The sequence below is a fragment of the Gymnoscopelus microlampas genome (assembly GCF_963454915.1).
Source record: "Gymnoscopelus microlampas genome assembly, chromosome: 8".
Classification (NCBI taxonomy): Eukaryota; Metazoa; Chordata; class Actinopteri; order Myctophiformes; family Myctophidae; genus Gymnoscopelus; species Gymnoscopelus microlampas.
Genome location: NC_139945.1, coordinates 1,924,975 through 1,942,803, shown reverse-complemented (window position 1 = coordinate 1,942,803; position 17,829 = coordinate 1,924,975). Strand labels below are relative to the sequence as shown.

Below are 17,829 nucleotides of genomic sequence, written 5' to 3'. Positions count from 1 at the left end.
AGGAGTCTCTAAGAAGGAGAGGCCGGATGTGGATCCATGTCAAAAATCCTTCCGGTCGGCCTCTCCAATGTTAACTCCTTGACTAAAAGCTTTGACTAAATATCTCCATTTCTTTTTAACGTGGTGGAAGTGAGCCGTTTTCGATGGGCGATCACTCCGCAATGGAGGATCGCGTTAGAAATATTATTGTTCCAGGCGTTAGTCGGGACCCTCCGCCGTCTCGCACGCACGCGTTGTTTACATGCACTTCCGCGTCGGGGCTTCTACAGCACGAAACATATCAGCTTAAGTGGATGGAAGATTTGCAGGCACTGAACGTACAGTATTTTAATAAACCTCTGGCACACAATGTGTTAAGTTGTTTTTAATTGTATTATAGGGTAGGCAGGGGCGAGATTCAATAAGCATTTTTTTTCTATTTTTTTTAAAGAAAAACATTGGATTCTGACACATTTTAGATTATTTTTCTATGATTTTAGTTAGATTTAGCTAGTGTTGTTAACACAATACAGTTTCAGTTAATTATAGCTATATATTTTTTTTAACCTCATTTTTTATTTCCGTCGACTAAAATGTTCTTTTCAATTCTAGTTTTCCTTATTCCATAAATTGTAATATAATAATAACCCATGCCCCACCCCCCCAGCCCTCAGAGCCCCAGGGAGGGTCCCATTGGCACCACCACCACCGCGGCGGGGGGCCCGGGCCCGGCCCCCGGCTCCGGGGCCGGCTGCACCAGCACCTCCATGCCACTAGGGGGGCTCAGGACGCTGGTGGTGCAGCAGACCAGCCTGGAGAGGCCCAGGGAGACCTGGAGCAAGAAGATGGACTTCCTGCTGTCTGTGATTGGCTACGCCGTGGACCTGGGCAACGTGTGGCGCTTCCCTTACATCTGCTACCAGAACGGTGGAGGTGAGCTGTTAGACTGGCTCTTCTGGGTCTTTTTTTTCCCCCCGTGATTTTGTAACCCGTTTTTTTCACCCAGTCAGTGGCGTGCACAGACATTTTGAGGGGCAGGTGCTCAAGTAAAAAAAAAAGGGCACCTTGCGCGGCGCGCGGAACCGCCGGCTGCCTTAGTAGTGTGAGATTTATAGAAGAAAATTGCAACGCACATTTTGGGGAATTGTTAAAATATTAGAAGCTTTTAATCCAGAATTGATCGATGTCACCATGGGCTACATACTGTAAACCAGGGGTCTTCAACGTTTTCAGGCCAAGGGCCCCCTAGCTGAGAGAGAGATGAAGCAGGGACCCCTCTATATTGTATAAAATTGTGTTTAAGATTATACTTTTTTTGTTTACTTGTTCTGGCCTTTTTTCCCTCTACACCTATACCTCTTTGCCAAAAATAGCAGATCTACAAGCCCACAACGCCTCGCAGCGCGAGGCGTTGTGAGCTTGTAGATCTGCTATTTTTGGCTAAAGTTCTCCTCAGAAAAGGGATGCTAGGTTTCGAGTGGTTAATGTAAAAAGAAAAATCTTATCACACAAAGATTTGGCGGACCCCCTGTAGTAACTCTGATTACTGAATTAACCGATATCTTTGCTTCTGGGGGTCCCTGGCACAAAACATTTTCAATTGGGGGTCCGCGGCCAAATGTATATCAATTAAGGGGTCCTTGGCCTGAAAAAGGTTAAAAACCACTATGGTCTAGGTAATCCTGGGCGCTACACTCCCTCTGCCAGCCTGGCTCTTCTTACTGTGGTAGAGCTTGCCTTGTCGTGGTGGCTGTAGAGCAAGGGCCCGTCATCCTATTCACCTGTTTCCTAGGCTGTGTGTGTTTTCCACTTCCTGTCGATTTGATCCAATGAAATCCAATGAAACTGGTCAGATGACCAACGATATCCAATGAAATCGACAGGAAGTGGAAAAACACACAGCCTATAGGAAACAGGTGAATAGAGCCTTTGAAATGGAGGCTCTATAGGAAGTGACAGTTCATATGAATGGCCTGTGGTTTTACCCCTTCTGGTGTCAGAAAGAAATAACTGTTAATGCAAGCGGGTGGGTTTTTCCCCGAACTTTAGACTTGATTTTATTACCTTAATAAACATTGTCATAAATACTATATGCTTCCAGTCGTAAGCAAAAGTACTAAAATGATTGAAAATAGCCTAGGTATAAAACAGGGCTAAAGTGGTTAATGTGTGTTCTATAATATAATGATGTATATCTGCAAAGTAACTAGTAACTCAAGTTTTCAAATAATTGTAGTGTAGTAAAAGTACAATAATTGCCTCTGAGATGTTGTGGAGTAGAAGTTAAAGTACTGAAAATCGGAATTACTCCGGTAAAGTAAAAAAACACCTTGAAATTGTACTTAAAGTACATTACTTGAGTAAATGTACTTAGTTACTTTACACCACTGGGTAGAGCTTGCCTGGTCGCGGTGGCAGTAACGGCGTGAATAGCAGATCTACAAGCTCATAGGGCGGCACTCGGTGCCGCCCTATGAGCTTGTAGATCTGCTATTTTTGAATAGTCAAAGTGTAAAATAATGGTTTAAGTGGTTCTAAAGGGTTAACAGACTCTGCATGTTTAGGATAATCTCATAAGAGAGTCTTATAAGATCATGTCCTGCAGCGTGTGATGACGACTCAACCACATTTCACACATATTTAAAGATGTTCAGGCTGCTGCAGACTATAGAGTCCAGCTTACTGTCCCACATTCACCACGCTGTGACCTTTTGACCTCCCAGGAGCCCACCCCTTGGTCCAGACTATAGACCAATTATTTGTTTACCAACATTGAGACTGAACACACAGGTGATTGTTTCATGCAATCAATTCCCAACACATAGGGTGCGTTCGGAAATACAGCACTGAGCGCACTGGGCCAATACAAACTAATAGGCGAGTGCGCTCCGGTGCGCAATTTCCGAACGCACCCTCGGTGCTGGACCTGCGCGCGCAACGCTGGTTCTTATCGCTCGCAACCAGTGTGGCGTCGTCTGTTAAGGGGTCTATACTGCTTTGATCTGTGTGTCTGTGTCTTAACGACGAGGCATGGCTCCTGCAGAGTGTGTTTGCACAGGTTATAAGGGCGGGTACACACTGTAGGACTTTTAAAGTGGTCGGGGAGTCGTCTGATCGTTAAGCATTTACACACTGCAGGAGTTTATTTGTTGAAATGGGCTGTCATTCATATATCGTTGTGGGTTTCACACTATAGATTGATCACCGACCAGGGCTGACACACTGTAGGATAGTTCACTAGGATGCTATCTCCAGAGTCAGACCCAATACATACATTTGTGTTTATTCCAATTCATTTTAATCGACGTCTCCCGTGATATGCCTCTCTCCCTCTCCCTCTCCCTCTCCCTCTCCCTCTCTCTCTCTCTCTCTCTCTCTCTCTCTCTCTCTCTCCCTCTCCCTCTCCCTCTCTCTCTCTCGTCAAGTGTGCAGAAGCAGTCAATGACTGTGTTGCCGTGTCCGCTTATTATAAGCGACTTTGGGATTGTTTTTCTGTGACCGCATCCTCTCGTAGAGCCTTTCACACACAGCGACCAAAACCTCCCCGATCACAGCCCGACCTGCGTCAGATCGGGTTTTTTTTGTCGGCGAGCCCAACAAAAAGGTCCCAGACAGCATAATCAGACCAAATATCCTACAGTGTGTCTGTCTGTCTGTCTGAGGACCTTTTTAACAGACCAATTATGTGTTTACCAACATTGAGACTGGACACACAGGTGATTGTTTCATGCAATCAATTCACAACATGTTGTTTTAGGGTTTCGCTGGTTTCAGTTCATTCAACCCCCTCTTGTGTGTTGGCTACACTACCCTTCCACACTACCCTTCCTCTCTGCCTGGCCTACTTGTTGTTAACTAGTTGTACGAACGCTTGTTTTCTATTGTTGTTGTATTGTTTATTGGATCGTGTTTAGTCGATACACTTATTTGCTTTAGCTCGTGCTCATTTGATTTAGCTATTTTGTCTCATCTGTTTAAGAAAGTAGGTAGCTGATATATTGCACTTTTACCTTAGCGCTAGGTATACTCTTAGTTGCTTGTTTTTGCAGAAAATGCACTTAAGACTTCTGGTGATTAGTAGTTTCGTTCCCTACATATGTTGAATGCACTTATTGTAAGTCTCTTTGGATAAAAGCGTCTGCTAAATGACTGTAATGTAATGTAAATAAATAGCTAGTGAGGCGCGTCCTAGTGAGACCTGATAGAATGGGGTTCATTGCGCGCATACTGGTTCTTATCAGTGTGACGTCGTCTGTTAAGGGGTCTATACCTCTAAAATGAAATAAAAATAAGACCATTACTGCATCAACAGTAATCAACGAATGGTCAAACATTGGCCAAAGTGTCAAATATTACCTAAGAAAGAGACACAAGTTGCGAAAATATTTGATCTACAAGCTCACAGTGAGCTTGTAGATCAAATATTTTCACAATATTTATCTGTGGAACAGAGTCAAACTAAATGCAACACCTCACCTCCTACAATCCCATGTGCTTGTCAGGGTGGGGGGTCCCCAGTTCAAATAGGATTATTTTGGGGGGTCCCCAGTTCAAATATGATTATTTTGGGGGGTCGTGGCCTGAAAAGTTTGAGAACCAATGACCTAGACTAGAGCAGTGATTGCAAGTGGGCCCTGTCTGTCTGTCTGTCTGTCTGTCTGTCTGTCTGTCTGTCTGTCTGTGGTATCTCTCCACACACCTTAGTGGCGCGTAGCAGCAGGCGAGACGCCCGTTGCACCTTTATTGAATTTGCAATAATAAAATCTTTGCAATTTCCTGTGTTTTGTGTTTTGTGTTGTGTGTGTCGTGTGTGTCGTGTGTGTGTGTGTGTGTGTGTGTGTGTGTGTGTGTGTGTGTGTGTGTGTGTGTGTGTGTGTGTGTGTGTGTGTGTGTGTGTGTGTGTGTGTGTGTGTGTGTGCGTGTCAGGGGGAGGGGGGAGGGGAGGGGGGCAGAGATGGAGACTGGGAGACACTTAGAGATAGAGACAGAGAAGCGTATTAATTGTGTGTTTTGTGGGAACGCACGCGGTCTCTTTCTCCTTGCTTAATAACCTGTTTCTCTGAGCCAGCTGCTCAATCAAACCTTATCTCTACTCTACCCACATGTCACACAGAGAGACACACACAGAGACACACACACACACACACACACACACACACACACACACACACACACACACACACACACACACACACACACACACACACACACACACACACACACACACACACACACACACACACACACACACACACACACACGCACGCGCACACACACACCCATGCATGCAGGTTTTTAATACCATACGTGTGAGGACATGGACATTTTAGGAAGGTGATTTTTATGAATGCCATTTCTACCACTTTCCTGGCCATTTTTAACCGTTATTATCATTTCAAAAGATTTAAGAAATCACAACATTTCATCAATTAAAAACTATTACAACATTTTTCAAAAGTATTTCATGAATAAAAATGAAAATAATAGTTGTGAAAATAGCCGTATTTATCAGCCTCCATCTTCTAAATGCCTACATGGTCAATGGTTATAAAGCTCTTATTATCTCCTCCGGTATCATCTGCTCTCCAGGTGCATTTCTGCTGCCCTACCTGCTGATGGCGGTGTTTGGCGGAGTGCCTCTCTTCTACATGGAGCTGGCCCTGGGCCAGTTCCACCGCAGTGGCTGCATCTCCATCTGGAAATACATATGTCCTCTATTCAAAGGTAGGACATGCATCTGTCCTTTATTCAATACATATGTCCTCTATTCAATACATATGTCCTCTATTCAATACATATGTCCTCAATTCAAAGGTAGGACATGCATCTGTCCTTTATTCAATACATATGTCCTCTATTCAAAGGTAGGACATGCATCTGTCCTTTATTCAATACATATGTCCTCTATTCAAAGGTAGGACATGCATCTGTCCTTTATTCAATACATCTGTCCTCTATTCAAAGGTAGGACATGCATCTGTCCTTTATTCAATACATATGTCCTCTATTCAAAGTTAGGACATGTATCTGTCCTTTATTCAATACATCTGTCCTCTATTCAAAGGTAGGACATAAATCTGTCCTTTATTCAATACATATGTCCTCTATTCAAAGGTAGGACATGCATCTGTCCTTTATTCAATACATCTGTCCTCTATTCAAAGGTAGGACATACATCTGTCCTCTATTCAAAGGTAGGACATGCATCTGTCCTTTATTCAATACATCTGTCCTCTATTCAAAGGTAGGACATACATCTGTCCTCTATTCAAAGGTAGGACATGCATCTGTCCTCTATTCAATACATATGTCCTCTATTCAAAGGTAGGAAATGCATAATTATGTCCTTTATTCAATACCATAGGTAGGCACACCCATTTGTTTTTTTCTGCCCACCCAAAAAATAAATGTCTAAAAAATGTTTTGATAATAGTGTGTGTATATATAGGTACCCGAATTCCGTCACAAACCCGCGAAAAAAGCATTGAAAAACACGCGCATGTGCATGTGTACCCACCCGCAACTCCCTAAGCCCAGCCTCGGCTAGCGTTCTGGCTATACGCCACTGTTCAATACATCTGTCCTTTATTCAAAGGTAGGATGGATTGAGTGATTGAATGAATGAATGAATGAATGGATACTTTAATAACCAGCAGGGACGTGCTGGCCACTGGGAAGTTTGGGACAATTCCAGGACAATTCCAGTGGGCCTTTTTTGAAAAATATTTTTGCTCCCGTTGTAGGATTATTACGGTCATGTCCGGGTCGTGCGGCCCACTTATTAGTTACGTTAATGTTTGAAACATTAAAAAAAAAAAAAAAAAAAAAACAATGGGCACCAGCGAGATGACTGTCCTCCAGTCAAAAATGGTCACAAATGTACAAAGTCTTGGTCTGGAAGGGACAGAGAGACATCAGCGTCTCTCTCTCTCTCTCCCCAGAGAACAACGACTTGGCTTCTTCCCTGAGGGACAGCTGGCTCCACCTCTCTGACCCCCCCCCCCCCCCCCCCCCCCTCCATGTGTTTCCCTATGAAGCGTCCTCCTCTCTCTGTGTGCGTCCGTGCGTCTCCTTGTTGATGCAGTGTGATGTATAAGCTCTCTCTGTTATGTAAATTGTCACATTTCCGTTTCGCCAAATGCCAGCCCAGCTGCTTAGAAATGTGATATTTATGTAAATAATGTTTGTGCCGCGTGGAAATGTCAACCACTTAAAACCAATGAACACAAAGTTGAATTAGCCTCGAAAAAAAACAACATAATAATACTTACTGGACTGTTTGAGGGCCAGAGCGACTGAGTGACACACGACACACACACACACACACACATGCCGCACACATACACACACACGTACGCACGCACGCACACGACACACGTGTGCGCGCACGCACACACACACACACACACACACACACACACACACACACACACACACACACACACACACACACACACACACACACACACACACACACACACACACACACACACACACACACACACAGTTTAACAATGTATGTATGTCCACACACAGGGAAAGCATACAGGGACCCACATATTTTAGGCGCAGTAAAGGTTACATTCACAAACTCATGGATACGTCCTTGTGATACATCACACACGTCACTCAGCACTCCCAAGTAGCCACATATGGCTGCAGAGACAGCACAATACTTTGCCAGCCTTTCTGCCTCGTCTCTGGGCATCCCAAGTTGTTCGAAACCCTCCAACAAACAGTCCGTGGGTATAATGTCCTATAGGCTGGATCACCAGAGGAAACAAAGTTCTTAGTCTTGCGCTGCTGCTTGGTGTTAAAGTGCTCTCTGTAGTTATTCTAATGGGCCTGGAGGTCCACGCATTGCTATTCGTACAGCGGATGGACCCACCGCACCGCGGGAAGGCCGCCGGGTCTGTTGCCTCTCTTCCCGGTAGCTGTTCACGGGAGGGGGGCGTCGTCACGTAGCGTGGGCTGTTGGTAGAGTCCACCGGTGAGAAATGCCTTCTTGTGTGCAAGCTACATAGTCCACAGAAATTGCAAATGCATCCACTGAACCTACTACATTGACGATTGTAGTTACAACACACACACACACACACACACACAGACAGACAGACAGACAGACAGACAGACAGACAGACAGACAGACAGACAGACAGACAGACAGACAGACAGACAGACAGACAGACAGACAGACAGACAGACAGACAGACAGACAGACAGACAGACAGACAGACACCAGGGGGTCCCCAGAAAAAATAGTTAATATTTTACACTTTGGTTATAAAAAAAATAACAAATCTCATAGCTCATAGCTGGTCACTTCGTGCCGTGCTATGAGCTTGTACATCTGCTATTTAAAAAATAATAATTGTGCCAATGCAACGCGGCCACATGCATATAATTTTGGGGGTCCTTGACATGAAAACGAGAATCACGGATCTGTATTACATTTTAACCGTTGCACAAAACGGCATGGTCGTCAAGGCTATATAGAACAAGTGCTACGGAATGAGGTCACACACACACACACACACACACACACACACACACACACACACACACACACACACACACACACACACACACACACACACACACACACGCACACGCAGAGGGAGAGACAGGTTTTATGGTCAGACTTCAGGATGTAGTGTGTTTGTGTTGGCTAATGTCTACATGGTTATGTGTTGTGGGAGCACTTAGACGTCTGTCTGTGTGTGTTTATTGTCCTCTTGTGTTGTGATACCTGATCAAAGCTTTAATACAACAATACTCACACTGTGTCTGACATAATAGCAGCCCTTTAATCCAGTCAGGCCGGGAACGCGTCTTTTTCATATTAACACATTACCTGCCAAGATATTAAACATCGTTTTGGATCCGCATGCCAACGTAATCGCCTTAAATCGACGATCTTTGAAACGCCGTGGAGGTCACATTGTGTATGAAAAAAAAATTTAAAAAAGAAAAAAGAATCCCTGTGGCGGGATCCGGGATCTAAAGCTCGTAGCGCACGCTATATGAGCTTGTAGATCTGCTATTTTTGAATAGCCCCAAAGTAGCCCAAAGTATAAACCAATGGTTAAAGTGGTTTACACAGATCATGCGAGAGATGAATCTGGATCCGGGTGAGTGTGGAAAAAAACAGAAACAGTATCTGATGGTGAAATATAAACAGAACGGCGCGATCACAGATTAAACAGTGAAAACGCTATAAACGCGTCTAGCGCGTCGATGGCGTGGGTGGATTAACTCATTCACTGCCAGAATTATTTCTGGCCTGTTTGAACACCGCCAAGATTTTTCATTGAAAAAAAAAAGTACTCAGGAGCCGAGATACAGAATTTTTAAGTTTTAAGTTAACAAGGAAGTGGATGGGAGTCTATATCTTCGAAAAATCATATCTCCTTGGTCTTTGGGTCAAAAAAAAAAAAAAAAAATGTAAAAAAAAAAAAAAAAAAAATATATTTTTATTTTTTTAATTTTTTTTAAAAAGTCGTTTTAGTCGTTCTTGGCAGGCATGGCTTATGGACAGAAGTCGTTTTAGTCGTTCTAGGCAGTATATGAGTTAAGTAGCAATTGACGCGTTTTCGAGTCAATGGCGTTAAAAGAGTTAAAACACATCCACCGCCAAAGGGGAGAATTCTCCCCTTTTAATTTTTTTTTTTCATTTTGTTTTTGAATTCCTAAAATGTTTCTCTAATTTTTGAGTATAACATCTGTGTCGTTATTCTCAACGAATTAGGAGACATAAAATGTTTTAATTTTTTCAAATCCATTCACTTCAATGTTAAAAAATAAACGGACAAATAATTCACATTTTTTTCTATCAAAAAAATGATTAAAAACCCTGGCAGTGGGTGAATAAATTATGAATCAACTCCGGCAGTCAATGTGTTGTTAATGGGGGGCATCGAATTAATCCGCCCCCGATGATCTCCCCCTCCATACACAGGCATAGGCTTCGCCATCTGCATCATAGCTCTGTACATCGCCTTCTACTACAACACCATCATGGCGTGGGCTCTGTACTACCTGCTGTCCTCCTTTCGCTCTACGCTGCCCTGGTCCTCCTGCTCCAACGCCTGGAACACGGCCCACTGCAACCGCTACATGTCCACCGACAGCAACGTGACCTGGTCCAACGACTCCACCTCGCCCGCGGAGGAGTTCTACACGTAAGTGTCGTCATACACGGGGGGGGCAAGTGGCGGCCCCCCACCTTCACTTATAACGCGGCCCGCCAGGTTGACCCATTGAGACCTGGAACTGTGTCATTTTTTAAACTTGAGCTAAAAAGCATTATTTTACACTTTGGGCTATTCGAAAATAGCAGATCTACAAGCTCGTAGCGCGGCACCGAGTGCCGCGCTACGAGCTTGTAGATCTGCTATTTTTGAAAAATTGTGAAAATGTGTGCAAATCTTCTGAATATGTATATTTTTAAAGCGAACATTTTTAACTCAAATCGTTGCTTCTGGGGGGTCCCTGGAACAACATATTTTGATGGGGGTCCGCGGCCAAATACATATAATTTTGGGGGTCCTTGACATGAAAAAGATTGAGCACCACTGATATAGAAACATACGTTTTTCAGAAAACTGTTGGGATTTAGGAGACATGTAGAATCGGCTTCAGGTCTCAATGGGTTAATATCAGAATAGTGATATATTATTGATTTCAGCTGTTATGATTCCAAACATACAAACATGAGCCGCTTTAATGACTTCAGTCTATATTAGTAGCTTAATGACTAGTATTAACATTCTATTGTCTTTTTTATGTCCAATGCATTTGTATTCAAATCATAAAGTTAACATGTATATAACAAGTATAACTAAATGCATTTGAAAAAAAAAAAAACTACAAAAAAACAGGATTCCAATTCAATAATAGCAAAAATAGCCGATCTACAATTCTACATCTGCGATGCCTTTTGAGCTTGTAGATCGGCTATTTTTTGCTACTTTTGAGTGACATAGAATGGCGAAAAAAGTTATAATACGGAGAGACAGTATATGCAATGTGTCCCTCTGGAGTGAGTGTGGAAATATAGTGGCCCTCCTCTACATCATCAAAGTTGCATCACCCTTGACGTAAGTGGTAGCAGTGGTGTAAAGTAACTTAAGTACATTTACTCCATTTTCAGTATTGTAACTTTTACTCCACTAATACATCTCAGAGGCAAATATTTTACTCCACTACGATTATTTGAAAACTTTAGTTACTGTTTACTTTGCGGACATGAATTATTATGACACGTACATTAACCACTTCAGCCTTATTTTAAACTCACTATACTATACTATACGATTTTTCTCACGATTTTTTAAACACATAATTATTTTCCAGACATTTATTATTAAGCCATGATTTTCTTCTCTCGTTTTTTTTTTTTACAATACTGTTTTCTCATACCCTCTTTTCAATACAGTCGCGATACATTTTTTATTAAATCGATTTAAATTGTCACCAGTTTGAATCGATTGGAATCGATTTACGATAAATCATTCATGTGATCACCTCCCCTGCTGTGGAGGAGTTCTATACGTAAGTGGCATGTAAGCAGTGTTTATTTAACCATGACGGAAAATGTTTGTCGACTACCTTTTTTCACTGACGAAAACTACATCAAACCAGACTATGATGACTGAAACTAAGACTAAATATAGTGACAATCAACACATAAAAACTAGACTAAAATGTTAGTGAGGGATCTAGTGGAGAAGAGATCCAGTAGAGAAAAAACAAGTCATTTTATGTTTGGTTGCGCTTGGGTGTTGCGCTCTGAAAATAGCAGATCTACAAGCGCACAACGCGTCGCGCTGCGACGCGTTGTGCGCTTGTAGATCGGCTATTTTCAGCATGCAACCAAGTGTAAAATCAACCATTACGACGCCATCAAGGCACCGCCAACATACATTTTAGTCGACAAAATCAACTATTTAGTCGAGTCATTTCAGATTACTAGAATACTAAATGGAATTTTATTCAAAAGACTAAAACTAAATACAAATTTGCTGTCAAAATCAACACTGCATGGAAGTTAGTTAGGTAGTTAGTTAGTTAGTTAGTTAGTTAAAGTTTATTAACTCCATACATTAATCACTTTAGCCCTATTTTATACCTAGGATATTTGAAAATAGTAATAGCAATCTGGGAACCCAGACCTAACTGAAAATGAAAAACAGCGACTTCTGCTGTTTGTTCTATCTCAGTTAGCTCTGGGCGGAAGAAAACGCAGCACACGTGCGCAAGGAAACCGGGTTTTTGGGTCTGCCTTCACCGCTCCACTTCCGGGTGGTGCGACTATGTTTTCATTCCCTCTAACAATATTTCTACACGGAACCTTAACACCACTTCTCCCAGAGAACATGGATGGTTTTGGTTATAAGCCCACTTGTTTCTATGATGAAAGAGCAAGTTAAAATGTGAATATCTTTCTGTGGTTTTGTCTGCTCCGCGGACGCTATTGTTAAATTAGTTTCGGTTAGTTTTGAGGGGGAAGGGTCGACGGACACGTGAATCCCGCCCACTACATTTGATTGGGTAAAGCGCGGCCTGCTTCCTGATCTGATAGCACGCCCACTTGAAACCAATGCACACGGGTTGTCAACACGGCTACCGACAGATTCAAACGTAGAGCAGAATCTGTTCTTGAGAGATTATAGTAATAGTAATAGTACATTTACATTGCATTGATACTTCTACTTAAGTAAAACCTTTGAGTACTTTTTTTCCGACACTGTTTATTTCCCACATGAACTTTCAACAGAAGTCACTGATAGTGGAGAGGAGAGGAGAGCCCAGGGCAGAGGGGAGGAAGGAGGGGAGAGGAGACACAGGATGAGAGAATAACACATTAATTAGAAAAACGTTGGCCGCATGAACACACACACACACACACACACACACACACACACACAGAGGAAGTCAACACACAGACGCAACACAGCCCCAAAATAACTCTTTTTTTTTTCTGGTCTGAACCAGATCTCTCTTAACCCTTTCAGGCCGGGGACGCATCTGTGTGTCATTTTAACATTTCTTTGGGCTTTTCAAAAATAGCAGATCTACAAGCTCATAGCGCGGCACTCGGTGAGCTTGTAGATCTGCTATTTAAAAAAAAAAAATTGTGAACATTTGTGCAAATCTTTAGTTTATATATTTTTTTAAAAGCGAACATTTGTAACTCAAATCCTTGCTTCTGGGGGATTCTACAAATGTCTTCTAAATCCTAACAGTTTCTGGAAAAAATGATGTTGCTATAATATCAGTGGTTCTCAAACTTGTCAACGTCATGTCAAGGACCCCCAAAATGATATGTATTTGGCCGTGGACCCCCATCTCTAAACATGTAGGCTGGGAAGCAAAGCTTTTCGGGTATATGATCCGGTCGGGAGCGGAAGTAGCCGTACGTCACCATGCGCGTCATCCGCGCCATCAGGCGACCGGATCGCACAATCCGGAAAGACGTCTCACCCCAAAATAGGTCCGTCCTGATAAAATCCTTGATGCGGCGTAGTTTAGCTTCTTTTTTTTTGAGTGGTGCCAACCACTCCTACATTTGACTTTGTCCGTGTGTCCGTATGTCCGTATGTCCGTCCGTATGTTTGAGCACGGCTGATTGGTCAAGCTTCACGTGACAACATATTGTTGCTGATTGCAACACAAGGATGCAACCAGTTACACTTTCAAAGGCACCACTCTCTTCACACTGGGTGTGATTTTTTTATTAATATAAATGTGAGTGTACTTTCCGGAGACTATTTAGCGTCTGTATTATCCGTATTATCCCACGGGGAAATTCTATTCCATTTAAATAGGGATTGGGGAACCAAAACAAAGCGGCACCGCAAAACCGGATGGGCAAAATCCGGAAAGAGGATTATTATTATTATTATTTTTTTTTTTCAGTAGGCGTGGCCTAGACTGGATCACACAGGTCTTAAGTAACGCATACCAGGCTTTCCTCCGAGGTGGAAAGACTGGTGACGCGAGGTTACTAAATATGTAGTTCCAGACCACCCCCCCCCCCCCCAGAAGCAAAGATTTGAGTTAAAAATGTTCGCCTTAATATAACCCATTGAGACCTGAAGCCTATTCTAAAAAATGTCTTCTAAATCAGCTAATATTTACATAATAAAAAAAAAAATCTGGAAAAACGTAGAAACGTATGTTTCTATATCAGTGGTGCTCAGACTCTTTTCATGTCAAGGACCCCCAACATGATATGTATTTGGCCCACGGACCCCCATCTCAAAATGTATTATTCCATGGACCGCCAGAAGCAAAGATAAAAATGTTTGCTTTATAAGAATATATATATTCAAAGATTTGCACACATTTTCACGATAAAAATAAATAAATAGCAGATCTACAAGCTCATAGCGTGGCAGTCGGTGCCACGCTTTGAGCTTGTAGATCTGCTATTTTTTAATAGCCAAAGTGTCAAATAATGCTTTTATAGCTCAAATGAAAAAGTGACACAGATGCGTTCCAGGTCTTAATGGGTTTAAAAAACATATAAGACGTGCACATATTCTCTCGATTTTTCAAAAAAAAATAGCAGATCTACAAGCTCGTGTAGATCTGCTATTTTTGAATAGTCAAAAGTATTAAAAATGGTTAAAGTTGGTTGCACAGATTGCGTTCCCGCGGTTTTAATGGGTTGAGAGGAGAAAAGTAATGTTTCTCATTCCGGGCTGCCAGGGGAATGAATTAGTGTTAACCAGTGTGGAGCGGACCCTTTTTGAGGGTTCTTTTGAACACCCTCAGAGCTGAATTAACACCCACAGGTTTTTTTTCCCACTGTGTAGGAGTATGCTGGCTCGGCCTTATCAGCAGCCAGTAAGACGCCGTCTATCCGTCATGAAGACAGATTCGGGGTATTTAGGGCTCAGCTGACTGTGTGCTAATCAGAGTTGGAAACAGTACTCACATTCTTTACTTAAGTAAAAGTATCGATACTGCAATGTAAATGGTAAAATGGTAAATGGTGCATTTATATAGCGCTTCTATCCGAAGCGCTTTACATTGATCGTGCCATTAACCCATTCACACACCGATGGAGGAGGAAACCATGCAAGGCACCAACCTGCTCATCAGGAGCAATTAGGGGTTCAGCGTCTTGCTCAAGGACACTTCCACAATCCACACTAACTCTAGGGGAGCGCCCCAGCCCGGGATCAAACTGGGAACCTTGCGGTTTTCCAGTTCACTCTACCTGGCCACTCTACCCACTGAGCCACTGCCGCCCCAATGTAGAAGTACTCTGTTGCAAGTAAAAGTCCGAAATTTAAATTTACAGTACAAAAGTATTGGTATCAACATGTACTTAATGTGCCAAAAGTAAAAGCGCTCATTGTGCAGAATGTCCCCATTTCGAGTTTTCAAATGTATTTATATATTTTTTGAAATAGCAGATCTACAAGCTCACAACGCGTCGCAATGCAACACATTGTGAGCTTGTAGATCTGCTATTTTCAAACGGCCGAAATGTAAATAGGGCTGAAGTGGTTAATGTATGTTTTGTAATAATAATCAAAATCTGCAAAGTAACTAGTGACTAAAGTTTTCAAATAGTTGTAGTGGAGTAAAAGTACAATATTTACCTCCGAGATAGTAGTAGTGGAGTAGAAGTAAAAGTATTGGAAATTGGATTGATTGATTAAAATGTTTATTAGGTAAAAGAATGTAAAACAACACAGTTACATTTATAATACTTTTGTCTAAAAGGTCCGACGAAACAGTTCAAAAATCAACATGAAAATACAGAGAAAAAATACCACTATGTACAAAAAAAAGCATGAAAAAAAAAAACATATATACAAAAAAAGGGGAGGGGGGTCGTCTGTCTACCATGAAGTACAAATACCTAAACATTTTACTTAAAGGGACTACACCATGAATTTTTACTTTTTCTTCTTTGTTGTGTGTTTTTGGTCTCCCCTACCTCTCTTCTATCCCCCAAAATACCCCAGTTTGAACACTCAGGCTCTCACAGCAAATCTGGGGTTTTCTGTAAATTGGTCTCAAAACAGGCCAAACTGATTTGGTCCCTGACGTCACGTCACGTCAGGGTACAATACCTCACGTTTTTCAGTTCCAACCCAAAAAAAAAAAAAAAAAAAAAAAAATATATATATATATATATATATATATATATATATATATATATATATATATATATATAATATATATATATATATATATTATTATTTATTTATTTTCCACACAGAACCAGGAGATAACATGCATACAAAATGGCTCAATAGCGCCCCGTGCCAAACAGGACACTGTGGTATTGCAGGTGAAAGTGCTTTATAAGCCAGAGAGAAGTTAGTGTGAATGAGTATATCTGAGGCTTGATTTAGGCTCAAACCTTTTGATAAACGTTTGAGGGACATAAACAATATGATATTAAATATTATTATTATTTTTGTATTCATCTAGTAGATCCTTTAAGTACAGTACTTGAGTAAATATACTTACTTTCCACCACTGCTTATCAGCAGCGAGTAAGACTGCACCTATCCGTCTGATGTGAGGCGAGACAGATTCAGGGTACTTAGGGCTCAGCTGACTGTGTGCTAATGCAGGTATTGGGGGTACTGTATATAAGAGATTTCCTTGACGTTCTCCGCGGCTGCACGGCGCCAGAACTTCCTGTTTTGAACATATATCATGTCTGGGCTTTTTTTTTTTTCCGTAGCCGTGTTTTTGCTGTGTGCTTAACCTCTCTGGCTTTACAGTGGCGTTAAGTAACTAAGTACATTTACTCAAGTACTGTACTTAAGTACGATTTTGAGGATGTTTTTTTTTTTCTACAATTTTCAGTACTTTTACTTCTACTCCTCTACATCTCAGAGGCAAATATTGTACTTTTACTCTACACTGCAATTATTTGAGAACTTAAGTTACTAGTTACTTTGTAGATTTTGATTATGATTACAAAACATACATTAAAGGGATAGTTCACCCCCCAAAAAAAAAATGTTTTCTATGGATTATTCACCGCATGGAGACAGCGGTTCCAGTAGGAGACACAAAGGAGACGCTTTGTGTCTCCTACCGGAACCGCTGCAGGTCATCAAATTATTGTCTCAGGAATGAGATAAAAACTATAAAATATCCATGAATTCAAGTCTCCATTGGGTGACTAATACATAGGAAAAAAAGTCATTTTGGGGGTGAACTATCCCTTTAAGCACTTCAGCCCTATACACATTTCGGACATTTGAAAATAGCAGATCTACAAGCTCACAATGCGTTGCAGCGCGACGCATTGTGAGCTTGTAGATCTGCTATTTTCAAAAAGATTTTCATACATGTTATTCCTTTTATAAACATGTGAAACAGGACATTCTGCATAATGACTATACTTTCTACTTTTGGTATGGTACTCTTTAAGCACATTTTGATACCAATACTTTTGTTCCTTTTACTTAAGTACATTTTGAATTCCGGACGTTTACTTAGAGCATTTCTGCATAGTTTGGGTATTGATACTTTTACTTAAAGTAAAAAGGAAAATGTGAGTACTTTTCCCACTGCTGTGTGTGTGTGTGTGTGTGTGTGTGTGTGTGTGTGTGTGTGTGTGTGTGTGTGTGTGTGTGTGTGTGTGTGTGTGTGTGTGTGTGTGTGTGTGTGTGTGTGTGTGTGTGTGTGTGTGTGTGTGTGTGTGTGTGTGTGTGTAACCTCTCTGGGTTGGGTTCGTTCCAACGCACTGTTTTCTTGTCCCGCCGTGTGTCTGCGTTCAGGAGTTGAACCTGAGGTTGTGTCAACGAGAAAGTAATTATTAACTTCACTGTTATACAGCGGTGTAAAGTAACCGAGTACATTTAC

The 17,829-nt window shown here is 41.7% G+C and overlaps 1 protein-coding gene across 1 annotated transcript in view; it reads left to right on the top strand.

Moving 5' to 3' along the window:
• The window catches only part of slc6a4a (solute carrier family 6 member 4a), a 42,314-nt gene that overhangs the window by 1,500 nt on the left and 22,985 nt on the right, over nucleotides 1-17,829 (top strand). Inside the window, exons 2-4 of the mRNA XM_084065189.1 lie at nucleotides 647-912; nucleotides 5,569-5,703; nucleotides 9,938-10,160. Of these exons, the coding sequence (XP_083921315.1) occupies nucleotides 647-912; nucleotides 5,569-5,703; nucleotides 9,938-10,160 (624 nt within the window). The remainder of the gene's footprint in view (nucleotides 1-646; nucleotides 913-5,568; nucleotides 5,704-9,937; nucleotides 10,161-17,829) is intronic.